At 44.1% G+C, this 19,999-nt stretch overlaps 2 protein-coding genes across 2 annotated transcripts in view; both read left to right on the forward strand.

Annotated features, from left to right (window-relative positions):
- Window positions 1-19,999, forward strand: part of USP32 (ubiquitin specific peptidase 32) — a 781,032-nt gene that overhangs the window by 208,841 nt on the left and 552,192 nt on the right. The window lies entirely within an intron of this gene.
- Window positions 1-19,999, forward strand: part of APPBP2 (amyloid beta precursor protein binding protein 2) — a 121,053-nt gene that overhangs the window by 90,559 nt on the left and 10,495 nt on the right. Inside the window, exons 7-10 of the mRNA XM_082247807.1 lie at window positions 4,797-4,864; window positions 4,960-5,065; window positions 6,000-6,124; window positions 7,470-7,555. Coding sequence (XP_082103933.1) covers window positions 4,797-4,864; window positions 4,960-5,065; window positions 6,000-6,124; window positions 7,470-7,555 — 385 coding nt within the window. The remainder of the gene's footprint in view (window positions 1-4,796; window positions 4,865-4,959; window positions 5,066-5,999; window positions 6,125-7,469; window positions 7,556-19,999) is intronic.

Genomic DNA, 19,999 nt, shown 5'->3' on the forward strand with positions numbered 1-19,999 from the left:
GGGCTACAATACGAGTAATCTCCGCTCCTGACCCTGTGACTTCCCTCATCTTGGCTAGTAAATATAAAAGCGGCTGGCGGGTTCGTGAATTATGTTTTCATACACCCGCCGCCGCTTTTATATTTACTTGCCGAGATGAGGGAAGTCACAGGGTCAGGAGCGGAGATTACTCGTATTGTAGCCCAGCTGTTTTAATGTACTCGCCGCGTTACACACACTGAGGCTGAACCGGAAGTGACGAGGGTAGGTTTTTCTCACGGGTAGGTAATTCTCACGGAACACCGGAAGTGACGTTTGACGTCGGAGACTCCACGCTACGCGTTTCGTCACAATGACGTCAACTGGAGCGGCGTCAACATAGCGTAATCCCGGAATATTTATAGCCGCCCGTATCCAGGTAACGGAGGGGACGGAACAACACCGCCATCTTGCTACTCCCTCTCCGGAAGCCATATTACTCAGCCACTAGCTTCATTCTGGATGTGCAGGGGAACGGCCATATTTCATCATATCTGATCTATTTGATTAGTCCGAGTGTGCTACGAGCCTTTAGCATTCTAAAACATAACTTTATTGTGATCATATAAAAAACATGCTAAAAAAGCCCAAATTAGAAAAAATATAAAAGGTTAAAAAATAAATAAAAACAAGAGGGCCATATCTGTGTATATATCATCATAAAACCTATATCATAAAGCATAAAAATGTGAAGGAGAAGAAAAAATAAAAACTGAAAAATATATATGAAATATATATATATATATACATATATATATATATACATATATATATATATATATATATATATATATATATATATATATATATATATATATATATATATATATATATATATATATATATATATATATATATATATAAAAAAAATATAAAAAATTCCTCGAACCATACAGGACAGGACAGATATGGCCCTCTTGTTTTTATTTATTTTTTAACCTTTTTTTATATTTTTTCAAATTTGGGCTTTTTTAGCATGTTTTTTATATGATCACAATAAAGTTATGTTTTAGAATGCTAAAGGCTCGTAGCACACTCGGACTAATCAAATAGATCAGATATGATGAAATATGGCCGTTCCCCTGCACATCCAGAATGAAGCTAGTGGCTGAGTAATATGGCTTCCGGAGAGGGAGTAGCAAGATGGCGGTGTTGTTCCGTCCCCTCCGTTACCTGGATACGGGCGGCTATAAATATTCCGGGAGTACGCTATGTTGACGCCGCTCCAGTTGACGTCATTGTGACGAAACGCGTAGGGCGGAGTCTCCGACGTCAAACGTCACTTCCGGTTGTCGGCCGTGGAACGCGGAAGCCTCCCGGCGAACACGACTATTCTGATCCTGATCTACTGTACGAGTGAGTCTACTACGCCGCTTGTGTATAACTGTGTGTTACTACTATTCACCATGGGGTATTTTTCCTTTTATGTGAGCACTCAGGGCACCTGCCGCTGACCTTTCTGACTGCTCGCTTATCACGAAGAGGAACATCCCCATACATCAGCATACAGGTTGTACTAACCATTTTGCGCCACCTAGTGGCCACTCGTGGAATTTCACTTATCCACTTTTTTTCACCATAAATAATTTTTATCACCTACGTTGATACATATGTACGTGGCACATTTATAGTTTATTTGGAAACCACTCACATATTTCCGGTTGTGGGTTTTTTGTCACGCCATCAGTTTACTTTTTTCCTGCATTTATTGTTTGATTTAAATATATCTCTGTTCTCACTTTTTATTCACGATTCATTATTATTTTTTAGATATTGCACCATTTGTGGGTTATTTTTACCAATATATTTCCCCTTTCACGTCACAAGGGGCATTATATACGGTTGCTTTCATTTCATAGGTAGCGCCACCACCAATCTTCACACTTCTTTTAACACTTGCACCTTACACTTAAGGTTTGATTGGGGCAGCTTACACCTCTATCTTTATTATCTTCCTCCCAAACATTTAGTCCGTAGCGCTGGTCATATTTCTTTATTAGTAACCCAAATATCCACTCTTTAAAACCAAGGTATGCAGAATACCATCTCTGAACCCACAACACATCAAACCTTGAAGCTGATGAGCTGAAGCGGCAGAAGACCACACCAGGTACCTTTCCTGTCTGCTATATACAGGAAACGGGCTACAATTGGCACAGGCTCACCAAAAATGGACAATCGAAGATTGGAAAAATGTTGCCTGTTCTGATGAGTCTTTATTTTAGCTGCAACATTCAGATGGTATGGTCAAAATTTGGCGTAGACAACATGAAAGCATGGATCCATCCTACCTTGTTTTAACGGTTCAGGCTGGTGGTGGTGTAATGGTGTGGGGCAGGGCTTGACAAATTTTCTTTGACTCTAGGAGCCAGCTAAGAAAGTTAAGAGCCAGTTTTTCAAATTGGCTGCCTGGCACCCGGAAAAAAAAAGCCTCTAGTTTACTTTAAACACAATGCTTTACAATGTATAATTTCGTTCTTTTAGATCAGGGGTGGGGAACCTACGTCCCGAGGGCCATATGCGGCCCCCGAAGTCATCTGGTCCGGCCCCCCATGCAGCTGAGTCTGTGTCTCTCAGCTGATCTGTCAGAATGGAGCCGATGCTTCCTGTATAGTTCCTGCTCCATTATGACAGTCTAAGTGAGTCACAGGCGGAGTGATATCAAATGCACTCTGCCTGTGACCAATACAGGAAACATCGCCACTTCCTCCAGCGTGGCACTGCTACACTTCTCCTTGCCAGCATTTCCCGCCAGCAGCACACACAGCAGTACCAGCCAGAGCCAGCAGTACCAGCCAGAGCCAGCAGTACTCACAGCAGTACCAGCCAGAGCCAGCAGTACTCACAGCAGTACCAGCCAGAGCCAGCAGTACTCACTGCAGTACCAGCCAGAACCAGCAGTACCAGCCAGCAGTACCTACAGCACAGTACCAGCCAGCAGTACCCACAGCAATACCAGCGAGCAGTACTAGCCAGCAGTACCAGCCTGAGCCAGCAGTACCCACAGCACAGTACCAGCCTGAGGCAGCAGTACCCACAGCAGTACCAGCCAGCAGTACCTACAGTACAGTACCAGCTTGAGTCAGCAGTACCCTCAGCAGTACCAGCCAGCAGTACCCACAGCAGTATCAGCCTGAACCAGCAGTACCATCCAGCAGTACTCACAGCCCAGTACAAGCCAGCAGTACCAGCCTGAGCCAGCAGTACCCACAGCAGTACCAGCCAGCTATACCCACCAGCAGTACCTGCCAGTAGTTCTTTTCAAAACTTACCACCACAAAAAAGTCGTCTGCACTCCAGACTGACCGATGCAAACCTGTAAAACCCGTTGTGAGTAGCAACATCATCAATACCAGCTAACATCACACACCTTACCAAAGAGAAGCAGTTGCAGCCATCACATTAGGGGTGAGTTAAATGTTTGACCAAATATAACAGGCTAATTTTTAAGGTGATCATTTTGTACGGCCCCCGAATGGTTTTATAAATACCCAAATGGCCCTTGGCAGAAAAGGTTCCCCACCCCTGTTTTAGATCAAAGGAATGAACTTCTGTCTGTGAGGTCAGTTTAACCTCCTTTAAAGAATAGGCCTTTTTTCTGACAGTTGTTCTTCAGAACCCCCAAACATATTTTATATATATATATACATACAGTATATATATATATATATATATATATATATATATATATATATATATATATATATATATATATATATATATATATATATATATATATATATATATATATATATATAATTATATATATAATGTGTATGTGTGTCATTTCCGACTTTGTATTTGCTCCTGGGAGATGAGTGTCATTAATCCCAGGAGTCAATGGGCTATGGAAACCAGGTGGTCTGTTAGATCTTCCTACCCCGTCAGATTTATCTACCTCCGTCATTTCCGGTGCAGGTTCCTCATGCATCAGCTGTAGCCGCGTCAGACGTCCTAGTGCGCATGCGCGGAATAGGTAGGGAAGTTTGACACAACATCGCAACAGGGCGGGCAGGGAGATCTCTTATAACTAACATACATCCAATCTCCCTGCCCCACACTGCACTGACCCAGCCATCACAACCGTGCATGTGGGGGTAGGGAATTTATACATAAACAGTGGGTGTGCACGTGGGGGTAGGGAGTTTAAAAATTCCCTACCCCCACGTGCACACCCAGTGTTATATTTATATATATTTTTATATATATATATATATATTCCCTACCCCCACGTGCACGGTTGTGATGGCTGGGTCGGTGCAGTGTGGGGCAGGGAGATCGGATGGATGTTTGTCCAGAGATCTCCCTGCCCGACCCGTTACGATGTTGTGTCAAAATTCCCTACCTATTCTGTGCATGTGCACTAGGACGTGTGACGCAGCTACAGCTGATGCATGATGAACCCGCATCGGAAATGACGGAGATAGGTAAATCTGACAGGGTAGGGAGATCTGACAGAACACCAGCCTACAAGCTGTGGGACTCGCTTACAACGCACTGCGCATGCGCGAAGTCCCGGAAGAGGGACACTGCGAGCTTCAGATGCCCACACCGCAGGTGGCTGCGCTGTACAAGAACTGAACAAAGTAATTCATGCTGCATGTACACAAAACAGGACAGTTTACAGGATACCTTTATTTAAATGCAATAGCCCTGACTATTCTAGGGGTATTTTCAGCTAAAAAATATATATTTGGCCGGAACTCCGCTTTAAGTGTTCATGTAAGGTTGAAATTTTAGTTTGTTGCCCTGATTTTGTCGTTTTTTTTCTTTTAAAGGCTTGCGTGGTAAAACGAGAGTTCAAGAAGGCAGAGCAGCTAATAAAACATGCAGTATACTTAGCTAGGTAAGTTATTTTGTTTGTTTTTTAATTGTGTAAAGAAAAAAAAAAAAATCTTGTAAAGTATTTTCTAATTGTTGTGTTTTTGGATTTTTTACCAGGGAAAATTTTGGCCCCAAGCATCCTAAATATTCAGATACACTACTAGATTATGGATTTTATCTTCTTAATGTTGACAATATTTGCCAATCTGTAGCAATATATCAGGTAGGTTTTAAGTGAGTATTTGGCTTTCTGTCAAAGGTTAACAGGTTTCCTCATTTTCAAACTTGTATTGGTTTAAACCTTTTTTGGTAACCTAAAAATGTCAATCTTTCATAATCATTCATCACCTTAAGGCCCCTTTCACACTAGCCGACCAATCTGGTCCACCTATTTTGTTTTTTTTTTTTTTTTTGAGAGACCCGATTGGGTCAATCCATTGCCTTCAAAGGAGCTGCAGATGTAAATGGACATGTGTCCTTTGATGCCCAGTGCCACCCACATCTGATCTGATCCTATCCACTAATGACAGACGGATGGGAATCCGTTCTCCATCTGTCTGGCAGATCGGATGACATTTGGATGGAAACGGACTGGCCGTCCGTTTACATCCGATCGCCCATAGACGACAGTGAGATGTGTCCGTGTTTACTCTGCATTAGAGACCTGCCATCTGCCTGCTCAGCACGGAACAGCGGACAGATTCCTGTCTGAAAGGGGCCTAAAACTGAATCTGTGTTGCATTGCAGTCATTTTGTGTTGCTTATTGGCTATCTTATGATTCCATGTTTAGCCCTGGTTCACACCAGTGCGGCTTTGAAATCGTGCTTTAGCGCATTTTTTAAAGCTGCAAATCAGTGCGGTTTGGAACTCCATTTAATTGCAGCTTGCGACTTCAGTCAACGCAAGTCGCAATGAAATCGCAGAGTAATGCAAGGACCTTTTTTTCAGAGTAGCTGCAACTTGAGTCGAACAATTTGAACATTTCCATAGTTAAAAATAGGGTGCAGTTTGTTATGCGATTTTTATTTTTTTGCTGTCAAATCGCATTGGTGTGAACGAGGGCTTATTTTAGTTTGCTTGTAAATGTTTACATTTGATTGTATAGCTGTCTCCCCAATTACTAACCATCTACCTATCATACTGTTGTATATTGTAGACTGCTTTGGATATCCGACAGTCTGTTTTTGGAGGCAAAAATATTCACGTGGCAACAGCTCATGAAGATTTGGCCTATTCTTCTTATGTCCATCAGTATAGTTCAGGAAAATTTGACAATGCACTGTAAGTAATTGAAATTACTGGAGTTGCATTTATCATGACCTTATCGCATTGGTGTAGATGAATCTATTAATGAAGAGTATTGTTGCATGAATAAATGGTCCAGAATTTTAATAATGAAACAATTCTGAAGTTTTAATAAAATCTGAATTCAGTACGTAATGGAAAAGGAAGTGATATGTGCAGGTTGTTAAAATTATGTACCATACAATATGTTACAAAAGTGCGCTAATAAAACAAGAGAACAAAAATGTCCATAGGTGTATTATCAAACAGTCCGATATTTCTGCAGGCATCCGCGACCACATTGTGTATATGCTGTATTTCGTCTGGATTTATGTAAGTGTCTTGCTAATTGGTTTAAATAAAACTTGGAGGTAATGCACAATTAGTCCCATTTTCTTCTTGGCATGATTCCCCTGGTGGCATTCTCACCCCTGGAAGTCCTCAGAATCCCCTAACCGAGAAGCTGACGATCTATCCATTCCAGCTGGGATCTGGTTCCATCTAGCCTGGCCAATGTGATTTGCATATACGCTTTCATCTCTCTCACATGTGGTAAGAGTCCACACACATCACTGGGTGTCATCACTATTTTGTTTTAGTCACGAATCGGACTGTTTGTCGGGAAGTGGTTTCATCACTCATCTTTTCATCACGTTTACATCCTTATTCACTATTTTTGTGTTCATTTGGAATCACCTTCGTTGGGATCAAAGGACTTTTTGAAGTTATTGATTCACTTTGATAATACACCTATGGACATTTTTGTTCTCTTGTTTTATTAGTGCACTTTTGTAACATATTGTATGGTACATAATTTTTGCATATTTAATTTTTCACAGTGCTGCTTTTATTATTTCAACCATTGGTTCACGCATCTTTTTTATTCACTATGTGCAGGTTGTTGACTTTTAAACCTTAATGCATAGCGTAATTGACAAAATGAAAAGGCAGTGCTGTAAAGACCACCATCATTTTTTAATTTTGTTTTTATTTTTAGTGATCCAGAAATTGTTTAATGGGGTAATGCCTCCACAGAGGCTACATAATGTGCATGCAAATATTATCCTAAAGGGTCCAAGGAGATTTCATATCTTGAGAAACAAGTCGCATAAAACAATATTTTATGATTCCCTTGGCCATTATTTACATACAGTAAACTTATGTTGCTGCACGTAACTAGAAAAAAGGAGTGATCATTTTTTCTAATTTGTGATTTATGGAAATTGGTGACTATGAAGTATAAAGTGGTAATTGATGATGGTTGCAGGGGGACATCTAAATATATAATAGCAGATCATTGCAATGTTTGTACTGTTGCCTAATGAAGCTTTTTGTCTTGAAGATTTCATGCTGAACGTGCCATAGATATCATCACACACATACTCCCAGAAGACCATCTTTTATTAGCTTCTTCCAAAAGAGTTAAAGGTACTGAATTTCTTTCATTGTTGCTTATTGATGAGTTTAAGATGTAGCAAGATACTTTTTGTTTCACTTTAGATTTGTTAATCTGGCGTAGTCTTGGACTAAGGCTGTATTCGCATATATGCGAATTGGATGTGTTTTTAACCACATCCATTTCGCATAACATGTGAGTGTGACCGGCTTTCAATGGAGCCAGTTCACACATGTCAAGAGGCTGTGGTGCAGTTTGGAAAAGGGTCCTGTGCGTTTTTACGCCTGTTTCTGGTGCGAATTCAGGGAAAGATTTGCACCTGAACCAGTGAACAGAAACGCACAGGACAGCAAACCACAGCCGTAAATATTGGAACCCAGCCTTCTAGTCAATTTTTTGGTTTATTTTTTCCCATAAATCTACACTATACCATTTTTATAATCTCACTTTTTTTTTTTTTTTTTTTTTGCTGTACTTGTGCACAGCCATATTATGTGTAATACAGTGCTCTGGGGTTATCTTGCTGCTTTCCTATATCAGTTTGTTACCTTACTGTACCTAGTTATCTAGGATGTAGCCGTAGTCTTTATCCCATATGTATTATAAAGTGATTAGCACAAATATTAAAGAGACCTCTTTAAAATTTAAAGTGAAAGGAGTGTAGCACATGATGTTAAAGACCCCATTACAAAAATGTCTTTTTTTTTCTGTTAGACTAAACTGAGCATCAGATTAAATAATTGCATTTGTGTAGGTGTTAAAGTAGAATTGGTGATTAAAAGCAAGGTGCCGAAGTGCTGGCTTCATCTGCTTGAGAGGTTTTCAGCACTGTAATAGAGAAGCAAGAGTGGTGTGTCTGCTCTCACTCGCTTGCTCTCTATCAGATATAGGCCTAGATCCATCACCACACAGCCATATGTAATGGTGTCGAGTGTTCGGACACCATCTTGTCCTCTCAACGTCCATTTTGTTTAGTGACCCAGGCTCCTTGAGCGAAGTAGCCCCCACCTTTCTCTAATCAGTGGAACCAAAAGGCACTCACTCACCCCCACCCCACCAGGTTCCTGCTAAGCTGACATTTTTCACACCTTTACTATACACAAGCAGATTGACCAAGCAGACATTTATTCTCCACATGCTCTAAGAGTTAATTTGTAATCTGAACTCAGCATATGGCTCCTAGCTCATTCGGAAAATGACACAGTTGACCATGGACCATGAAACTTCATATCTTTTTAACCAAACATAACATATTAACAAAAAGTAGATATTTGGGTGCCCCATGAAATACCAATCGAATTAAGTCCAAGCACAGACACTGTCATGCCTAGGAAAGGCAAGCTAGTGATCCAATGGCATACAGGTCAGAGGTTATTCCGTGATAACCCATGTTTAGTGTCTAAAGATAGGACATTCCAAACCGGACCATGAAATATCGGTTTCAAGCGTGTCACCGTTTCATATCTCCGGATATGAATGCTTTTATGAATCTGTCAAAGCGGGCGGTCATTTAGAGGTTTATAGACTCAGAGCCATTGGCTGAGTACTTCTGGTGACACCCCCTGGAGAGTCAGAGAAAAAGGCAGGGACTGAGAGATTTCTCAGTTCTCATCCTAAGATCGACGGCATAACACCGCCCAAGGGGAACCTGTTCAACTCTGAAACGAAGGTAATACCAGGACCGTTTTAATGCAAGTATTTTCATTATTTTATTCTCCTATTTCTTAATTGCTGTATTGTGCCTCTATTTCTTTGTAACCCATTTTTCTGTAAATATTTTTATTCGCACCAATTTTTAACCTTTCTTATAATTAAACCTTATTTTGAAAAGTGTTTAAACTTTGTCTCTAAGCTCTTAAACGCAACTTGACCCAAACAAATCTGCCTCCTGAAGAGCGCTATTGTGTTATAGACAGTTATTTTAAAGTCATAATTGATATTTGTACTGTTTAGGCTAACCTATCTGAAACATTCTTGTCAGGTGACAGTGTGTGTTACAGATGGTTATTGTAAAGTCATAATTGATATTTGTCAAACCATGAGCATCCTCTAGGCTCGGTATAACGTAGGGGTGGTGGCAGGAAAGGGTTAATCGTTTAATTAACCCGGTGACAATCGCTCTGTCTGCTGGCATCTAGATTGTGGTCCCGCAAGCTGGACAATCTGTGTGCTGGGTGCAGCTGAGAGTGGCATTGTTACGCAAGTGACGGCAGGGTGTGAGATTGCTTGGTCTTTGGTCACGAGGTGGATGAGAAGGCCAGGGGTCTGATACCCGTATTCGTCACACCATATATCACACTTTTTTTTTTTTTTTTGTATAATATGTAAATGTAGTAATCTAGTCCTAGAGTGTGGATGTTGGCTAGCTCTTCTGTTTAGTAAAAGGAGTATTCAGTGTAAGGTAGCCTATAATACTATTTTGGGATCATATTGATCCACTTAGGGTTTTAAAGGATGACTGTTTATTAAAACAGTATAAAACCCAAAAGCAAACCTTTTATTATATTGCCGCCTACCTATTCTTAAATGTGATAACTGGATTGGTTTCTTTTTTAGGCTTTCCTTTTCATTCCAATCTGAACTAGCCCGTTAGTCTGTTTTTTAAAAGAACAAGCTCTCTTACAGAAGTATCTGTTTACAGGGATGAGGGAAAAACCATTGTTGGCACCCCTATCAGTGGTAAATGATCAGATTAGAAACCTTAATCCCAAAATGATAAATTGATTGCTATAGCTGCAGTTTAGCTTTAATTTGTTAGTGCATTTAAATCTGCTAGTACTTCTAACACCCCTCTTCCTCCAGACTGACAATACTGCTGTCCAAATCTGCCCCCTCTGCTCATTCATCCAGGGTGAATGTTGTTCTCTAATAGAGGTGTGTTACTGGCCAGATCGTTAGGTGAGAAAAGAGGGGAAAAAAACAAATGTAGTCAACACATCGAGTTATTATATATATATATATATATATATATATATATATATATATATATATATATATATATATATATATATATATAATTTCTCTGTCGCTCATTGACAGACGTAGTCCTCCCTGATTAATATCAACTCGGGTTATACTGCCCTCTACAGGAGTAGGACTAGACAGGAAAGAAAACGTTCTGGCCACACCCTAGGGGCAGTCCCAGAGGGTATATCCTCTCACTTCCTGCTACAGCAAATCAGTTTTTTTCTGTCTAGTTAGGAGTAAGGACCTAGATTCCTTGCTAGGATCTTCGGTCCTGGCAAGATTTTTTTTTAGAAATACTTTTTTAGACAGCTTTTTTTCTCCAGTGTTCCTGTGAGATCTTCAAGCAAGTAAGCTGAAACTGGGCGACGGGCTGGATGTTGAGATCCAGTGGTCACCCCAGTTCAGCCTACGAGCGCGTGCAGGCCATAGCTCCCCGCTGGGTCGGCCGCGACATAGTCCCACTGGACGGGGACTGACCCTGCGAGTTAAACGTCTCACCTGGACGCCAATGACCAACAGAGTCACGGCGTCCGTATTGGTCGACAACACCCCCACACCGGTGGAGAGGGGTTCTGTCAGGAGTTGGTGCCCGCCTGGTTCCGGTATGGTGAGTAGAATGTTCCCCCTCTCCCCCTGTCGGGTTGTTGGTGGACGCGGGCCCCTCTCTGGGATGGTCGGACACTCGGTTTTCTGGGTCTCCCCTCTATCCTATAACAGGTCACAGATCCCCCAATTTGAGTGTGATTTTTGTGAATAGAAACCAGGAGGCTTGGTTTGGGAGCTGACTATCTAAAGTCACTATATGACTGTAAGGGTGACTGAAGTCAGTGGCAGACTACTAAAAGGCATTACTATTGAGGTATAGAGGTATCCTACCTGTCTAGTGTGTACACAGGCCGATGCCTATGCCTGAGTTACTGCAGCCACAGATCGCCATCCCTCCAGAAAGCCGGTCACTTCCACAGGCCACACAGCCTCCCGCAGGCCGAGGCACTTCCGCAGGCCGCACAGGCCGAATGCACACATCCCGCAGGCCGCTTGCAAGCCGCCGCTATCCTACACAGGCTGCCGCCATTTTCCTGCAGATCGCACGAGGCCGCCATATTGGCGTAGCCTCGTGTCTCCAGCTGCCATGTTTGAGGTGACCAAACACCTCGTGGAGTAATTGGGAGGCGCCGGAAGGCGTGTAAAGGGGTGGAGCCGCCTCCTTGGCCCAGGGAAAGCAAGCCAAAGACTTCCTGTCTGTAACAGACAGTGCTGGAAGCAGGTTGATAAGAAACTTCTGTGCATCAGGTGAGCCTTGGGGTCTCTCTCTCTCTCTGTCTCTGTCTCTCTGTCTCTGTCTCTCAAAAAAAGTTTTTTCTTGCAATTTTTTTGTGTTTGCTGGCAAGTGTCTTGTTACATGAACCCTGCCACTCATGTATCCCCACCTGATCCCCTCGGGGTGGCCGCAGGACCCTCCAGTACCCCACTTGTGATGATGCATTAACAGCAGTTTTGGAGTCTTTGGTATCCCGGGTGGAGGTAGCCTGTCAGGGACGGGGGTCAAGAAAAGCGACCCCCGCCTACCCCTATGTCATCTGATACTTCAGATACGGATTCTGAGCTCAGGGTTTGTACGGTCATTAAAAACCTGGAAAAGTTATGGAATTCTGAGATGGACACTTTCCAGGCCTGGAAAGGTCATGGAAAAGTACGATTTTACAAATGTTTTGGAAAAGTCATGGAAATCTGGGGAGGAGCGGGGGGGAGCGGCGGGCAGCGGCGGGGGGAGCGGATGCTTAAAACTTTTTTATTGCAAATTAATGTATAATTATTTTATTTTATGCTTGTGCACATTTCCGGGTCCGCAGCAGCCGAGGAGTAGATCATACACCAAGCACCAATCGCTGGCAGCGGGGAGGGCCGGGCCGGGCCGCGGTTTGCCTGTATGTGACTGGCCAGCAGCAGCAAACCAATCACAGGCGGCGGAAGCGTCACTGGAGGGCGGGCCGCATGAACGTGATGATGACGCGGAAGGGGGCGGTAACCGTTTCAGTTACCGCACCCCCCGCGTCATCACGTTCATGCGGCCGGCCCGCTCTCCAGTGACGCTTCCGCTGCCTGTGATTGATTTGCTGCTGCTGGCCAGTCACATACAGGCAAACCGCGGCCCGGCCCTCCCCGCTGCCTGTCATTGGTGCACGATCATTTCCTCGGCTGCTGCTGGCCAGTGACCGATCGTAGGGCAAACTGCGAGCACCTACTGTACCAGTCCTACGGGAATGTTAAAAATAAATGTAAATAAATAATTAAGCATCCAATCCTGAGTCGCCTTAGTTTCTGTGAGAACTCTTTTCTGCCTCATGGGACTGTTAGGTTCGGCCTAAGAATAGTAAGCGCCGCATTTTTTCCAGCTGCACCTTCATGACTCACTGCCACCTGAACAGCTTTATTTGGGCAAGCAGGAGCACCACTGTTCTTTCTCCCAAAAGTAAGTGCCGCATTTGTGCACCATCAGATCTGTGCCATCCATACCAGTCTGCCTGCACCTCATGACTGTCGCTTGGGCCTAAAAGATTGCTGTGCTGCATTTTGTGCATCTCACTGTCTGTGCCATCCATACCAGTCTGCCTGCACCTCATGACTGTCGCTTGGGCCTAAAAAGATTACTGTGCTGCATTTTGTGCATCTCACTGTCTGTGCCATCCATACCAGTCCGCCTGCACCTTATGACTGTCGCTTGGGCCTAAAAAGGATTACTGTGCTGCATTTTGTGCATCTCACTGTCTGTGCCATCCATACCAGTCCGCCTGCACCTTATGACTGTCGCTTGGGCCTTAAAAGATTACTGTGCTGCATTTTGTGCATCTCACTGTCTGTGCCATCCATACCAGTCCGCCTGCACCTTATGACTGTTGCTTCGGCCTAAAAAGATTAAGTGCTGCATTTTGTGCCATCCATACCAGTCCGTTCACAGTTACAGCAATGCCAGAGAAATGCAGCTTTAAAAATGTATGGCTTCATGACGAAAAGTATGAGAGGTGGCTGGAGAAAGATCAGGACCCGGGACGTGCTAAATGTACAGTGTGTCGCAAAACATTTGACATTTCGAACATGGGAGAGGCAGCGCTGTCTAGCCACGCTAAAGGTGCAAAGCACCAGTCTGCAGCTGCGTGCTCGACAGCTTCCAATCCGATCGCTGGCTTTTTCACCCGTGCGCCTGAAGTGACACCGGCTCCCAGCTGCGGCAGCGGTGCTTCCACCTCATCCTCTGTAAAACAAGGGACCATTTTGAGTCACGCTGTATCCAGAAACGAAACTCTAACAGCAGAGGTACTGTGGGCTCTAAAGGTGGTTAATTCACACTATTCATACAAGTCTTGTGAAGACACAGGTCAGCTTTTCCAGACTATGTTCCCAGACAGCAAGATAGCGGCCAGCTTTGCATGCGGCGAACGTAAGTGCTCATATTTATGTTCAGAACAGTGTTGATGGACACTTTTATTTTTTAGTTGCTTCCCCTTGATTTATGTTATATCTCCTGTGGATTACGTTAATCCATTTCTAAGCGGTTCTCAGGGTTTATGTTATGAAACGTCGTTACTGTGCAAGCGTTATTTAAATAAATATTTCATATTCCACTGTACACTACAAAGCTGGTCATTTATATTAGTAAAAAAATGCTGGGTGTGACATAGATTTTCTTATTTAACACGTATACATAGACATTTCATGAAACATTAGGTCATGAATATTTACGTGAAGTCATGGAAAAGTCATGGAATTTCATTGGTGAAAATGTGTATGAACCCTGTGAGCTGGTCATTGCCGGGAAACCTTGAATCTTGAGGTTACACCGGCAGAGGTAGCTGAGACTCATATTCCTTTTTTGGTACTAGCAAACCTACCAAAATGGTGAAGGGTTTCCCTTGCCCAAATGGGGTCTTCCGTAAACGAGCCCCTGCTATTTCCAAACATATTGCTAGGCGCTATCATTTTGAGGAATCCCTCATTACAAAGATGGACGGTACCACCAATAGTGGACTTACCGATTTCCAGACTAAATAAAGCCACTGTTATCTCGTTGGATTGACAGAATGGGCCCCACCCATCTCTAGGGTGGGGTGACGTCTTCACCGGTTTTCGGATCCAGGGCTTTCCAGAATCCCGGATAAAGGGGTTCGCAAGGTCATATGGTCGGGATACAAGATCGAGTTTCGATCACTTCCACCGGTGCGATTCTTCCCTTCCAATATTCGACATCCCCGGGTCGCTTAAAAAGCTTTACGGGGAACAGCTTGATGCAACAAGCAGTGGTAGTTCCCATTCCTTGGAAGAGTTCTAGTGGAACCATATTCTAGTCGGAACCATAGGCGTGCGCACAGGGTGTGCCGGGTGTGCCCGGGCACACCCTAATCACCTAGGGCACATTAGCATTATCGCTCTGTTTGCCAGTGAGGAGATGTGAAAGATCTCCCTCGGACCTGCTCTGCCATAAGAGAAGTGCCACACACTTCTATTTCACTTTGCCAGCAGGGAGAGTAATGTATCGGGGCCATGTACATGTAGGCAAACACATGCATGTGTATTTAAACTTTGGGGTGCACACCCTAATGCAATAGGCTGCGCACACCTATGAGTCGAACCTGTTCACAATGCCCAGGAAAAAGGGCTAGGTGCGTCCAATTCTGGTCTTGGAAGAGATGGAGTCCATCCATACAGTGGTGGCCTCCCTGCATCAGGGGGATTTCCTGGCATCCATAGACATTTAGGATGCCTATCTTCATATCCCCATCTTTGCAGGACATCAGCGTTTTCTTTGCTTTTCCCAAAGATCATCCCTGGTTCCCACCAGGAGACTGAACTATCTGGGCCTAATTTTGGATACATCCTTGGCAAGAGTGTTTCTCCAGGCGGAGAAACTCCAGAAGATTCAGTCAATGATTCGGATGTTGCTGTCCGTCAACTGGCTGGGATTGATGGTCGCCTCCTTAGAGGCAGTACCGTTTGCCCAGTCTCATACCCAAATTCTCCAAAGAGGAGATTCTTCTCATATGAAATCGGAATCCTGATTCCCTGGACAATCGGATCCGATTGAGCGAGCAGACCAGGGAGGCTCTGGTCTGGTGGCTTCGGTCTCCGATGCTCAGCCAGGGGAAGTCATTTCTTCTGATAAATTCCAGGTTACCGATAAAGGTGTTGGAACTGAGAGCGATCAGACTTTGTCTGATTTACTGGACCGAGCAGCTCCAGGGCAGTCTGGTTCGGATCCAATCGGACTATGCCACGGTCATGACTTATGTCAATCACCAAGGGGCACCAAGAGTGCCCTGGCGGCCATAGAAGTGGCCAACATTTTTTATTGGGGGAACAGTTGTTCCAGTTCTCTCCGCGATATTTATCACGGGGGTGGACAGGCAGATTATTTCAGCCGTCAGATTCTGGATCAAGAGGAATAGTCTCTTCATCCAGAGATTTCACCAGCTGTCCCTTCATTGGGGCACCCCGGATATGGATCTGTTGGCAGGTTGGCTCAACAGGGCTCGCGCCCGCGATCCTCTAGCGGACGCAGCAGACATGCTGAGCGCCCCGTAGGGGAAGTATCAGCTACTGTATGTCTTCCCCCCCCCTCCCCCCCCTCTCAAGTTACTGCTGAGATTTCTCCGCAGGATAGAGGTGGAGGGAACTCCAGTTATCCTGGTAATTCCGGGCTGGCCTCGTCAAGCCGGGTACGCCGACTTGGGCAGGCTAGCCGCAGACGCTCCTTGGAGACTTCTTCTCAGGGAGGATCTGCGGTCTCAAGGACCGATCTTCCATCGTGCTTTACAGTCGCTGGTTTTAACGGCCTGGCCATTGAGACCCAGGTTCTGAAGGACAAGGGGTTGTCGGCTTCAGTTATTCCTACTCTAATTAAAGCAAGGAAAGCGACTTCTAGCAAATTCTATTATCGCACATGGAAGACTTTTATATTGCGTGGTGTGAATCGTTGGGATTTCCCCCACGTACCTATTTGGTGACCCAAATTTTGGCTTTTCTGCAAAAGGGGGTTGAGCAGAAACTATCCTTGAGCACTATCAAGGGTCAGGTTTTCAGCGTTAGCAATCTTCTTTCAGAAGCCGCTGGCTACTCATTCCTTGGTGCGGAATTTCATCCAGGGGGTGCGGCACTTAGCTCCGCTAGTGCGCGCGCCCTTACCGCCCTGGGATCTTAATTTGGTTTTGTCGGTTCTGCAGAAACCTCCCTTTTAAAATACCAGGGAGATTCCCTTGCTTACATTATCCCAGAAGGTGGCCTTCTTGGTGGCTATCACTTCTGCACGCAGGGTGTCAGAACTGGCTGCATTATCATGTAGGTATGGTGAGGTAAAGTGGCGCTGCCTAGTGATCTAAAATTACAATAAATGCGGTTGTTTTACGTGAAAAGGTGCTAATTAATAAGGTGTCTTTTAAAATCAAGTTAAATAAATATGTTGATAAGAGTATATCTAAAGTAGTAAAGTGCAAGTGTGCACAAAAATAACTTATATACATAGTTACATAGTAGGTGAGGTTGAATAAAGACAATAGTCCATCCAGTTCAACCTGTGTAGGTGTGTGTGACTGTAATCATCTAACATAGCCCTCAATCTCCTGATCCTTGAGATGTAAGTCTAAGAGTCTTTTGAAAGTCACCATACTACCCGCAGAAACCACCTCTTGTGGTAGACAATTCCACAATCTTGTAGCCCTAACAGTAAAGAACCCCCCACGTTGCCTGAGGTTAAAACGCTTCTCCTCTAATCGCATTGTATGTCCTCGAGTCCTCATGCAATTCCTTCGAATGAACAGCTTTTCTTCTAAGCTGAGATCCCCATTAAGATATTTATAAATTGCTATCATGTCCCCTCTCAGACGTCTTTTCTCCAGGGAAAATAAATCGAGCGATTGCAGCCACTCTTCATAGGTAAGGTCCTCCAACCCCCTAATCAGTTTAGTTGCCCTTCTCTGGACTTTCTCCAGCTCCAACACATCCCTCCTGAGGACTGGCGACCAGAACTGGACAGAATACTCCAGATGCGGTCGGACCAGAGTTTTATAAAGTGGAAGGATTATAGTCTTATCTCTGGAATACATCCCTTTCTTTATGCATGCTAATATTCTGTTGGCTTTGGAAGCTGCCGCTTGGCATTGCATGCTGTTGCCTAATCTATCATCAACTAAGACTCCCAGATCCTTCTCCATTTTTGATTCCCCCAAGGGTTCCCCTCCTAGCGTGTATTGTGTTTTTATGTTTTTGGTCCCCAAGTGCAAAACCTTACACTTCTCCACATTAAACCTCATTTGCCATGTCGTTGCCCACTCCGTAATTTTGTCCAGGTCATTCTGTAGGATATCTGCTTCATGCTGTGCAGTTATTGCCCTGGCCAATTTTGTGTCATCTGCAAAAACTGATAACGAACTACTGATCCCGTCCTCAATGCTGTTTATGAATAAATTGAACAAGGTTGGTCCCAGGACTGAGCCCTGGGGCACCCCGCTTACTACCTCAGACCAGTCTGAGTATGCGCTGTTTATTACTACCCTTTGGACACGGCCTTTTAGCCAATTCCGTATCCAAGAGCAAACCCTGCTGTCGATACCTGCAGACCTTATTTTATAAATTAAGCGCTTGTGGGGAACTGTATCAAACGCCTTAGCGAAATCCAAGTACACCACATCCACTGGTCTCCCCCTGTCTAGCTCACAGCTCACTTCCTCGTAGAATGCTAAGAGATTGGTTTGACAAGATCGCCCATTTGTAAACCCGTGCTGGTTACTACTGATGTTGTTGTCTTTAGCATACTCTACGATATAGTCCCTTATCATCCCCTCCAAAAGTTTACATATTATTGATGTCAGACTGACAGGCCTATAATTTCCCGGGATATGTCTCTGGCCCTTTTTGAATATCGGAATCACGTTAGCCTTCCTCCAATCCCCTGGTACATCTCCTGTCCTAATACTGTCAGCAAAGATCAGGAACAGTGGTCTAGATATAACCATACTGAGTTCCTTGAGCACTCTCGGATGTACGCCATCCGGGCCTGGTGATTTGTTTGTGTTAAGTTTATCCAGTCTTTCCCTGATTTCCCCCTCTGTTAGCCATAGTGGCAAGTCCACTATATAATACTGGTTGAAATCCAAATTATGAAGATAAAAACAGTGGTTCTTATAGTAGGATTGAAAACATAGTGCATTAACAATAATAAATACAAACAATTTTAAAAAGTGCTCGTGCAATGAACCAAAAACAAACAGTCCATCAATTAGTAAATTGCTGAGTGAATCCGTGACTAAAATATATAAAGTTGATCACCAATAAATATTCAAGTGAAAAATAAAGTGTGTTGAGTGCTCTCTTTAAGGAGTGGGGTGGGTGGTGGGCAGAGACGCGCAGGTGCACCCCTCTTATTCCTCCTGCACTCACCGAAGGTAGGTACCCCTACAGGGGTAATGGGCCTTATTGCAGCGTAGTCAGTATGGCTCCTGTAGAGGGATGGGGGGAGGGGATACCCCCACTTTAGACCAGGTAATGGAAGACTCCTCTTGGATATGTACGATGATGATGAGAGAAAGAAGTGCCAATATAGTGATGTACCGTAATATAAAGTGCTTTATTAAATTTAAAATAAGTCAGGTACTCACATAAATAATCAAGACAGTAGGTAATCAAGCAGTAGGGGCCGCGAGTTCCTCGCTAGCGGCCACTTCCGGGACGCCGTGCGGTTCAGCGGCCGGATCTGCGTTCCAGTAGGGCGGAAGTGACGTAATTGCGCACGACGCGTTTCGTCAGAGCTGACGTCATCAGGTGCCATTCCCCATACCTAGTGGTTCATAGGGATAAGGTAGTTCTTCATCCGAAGCCATCCTTTCTTCCTAGGGTGGTTTCAGATTTTCATCTGAATGAAGATATTGTGCTCCCTTCCTTGTGTCCTAAGCCCAATCATCCTCAGGAATGTGCGTTGCATTCCTTGGATGTAGTTCGGGCAATCAGGGTATACCTGAAGACTACGGAATCGTTCCGTAAAACGGATTCACTTTTTGGGATCACGGATGGCCCCCTGCGTCTGCCGCGACTATTTCCAAATGGATTAGACAGACGGTGGTACAGGCTTATTCTATGTAAGGGTCAGAATCCTCCGTTCCTGTTAAGGCGCACTCTATTTGGGCGCTCAGTACTTCCTGGGCCTACCGCCATCAGGCGTCAGGGGTCCAGGTTTTCAAGGCGATGACTTGATCGTCGGTTCATACCTTTACAAAATTTTATAAAGTTGATGTGATGGCATCGTCGGATGCCTCATTTGGCCGCAAGGTTTTGCAGGCCGCAATTTGAGGAGACCGTTGGTCTACCTCGAGGGCCTTCTGGATTTTGATTTCTGTTATCCCAGCCCTCATTTGTGGCACTGCTTTGGGACGTCCCGAGTTGATATTAATCAAGGAGGACTACGTCTGTCAATGAGCGACAGAGAAAAATGGATTTTTGTAAAATCTTACCGTAAAATCCTTTTC

This window comes from Pelophylax lessonae (genome assembly GCF_965119305.1).
Source record: "Pelophylax lessonae genome assembly, chromosome: 2".
Taxonomy (NCBI): Eukaryota; Metazoa; Chordata; class Amphibia; order Anura; family Ranidae; genus Pelophylax; species Pelophylax lessonae.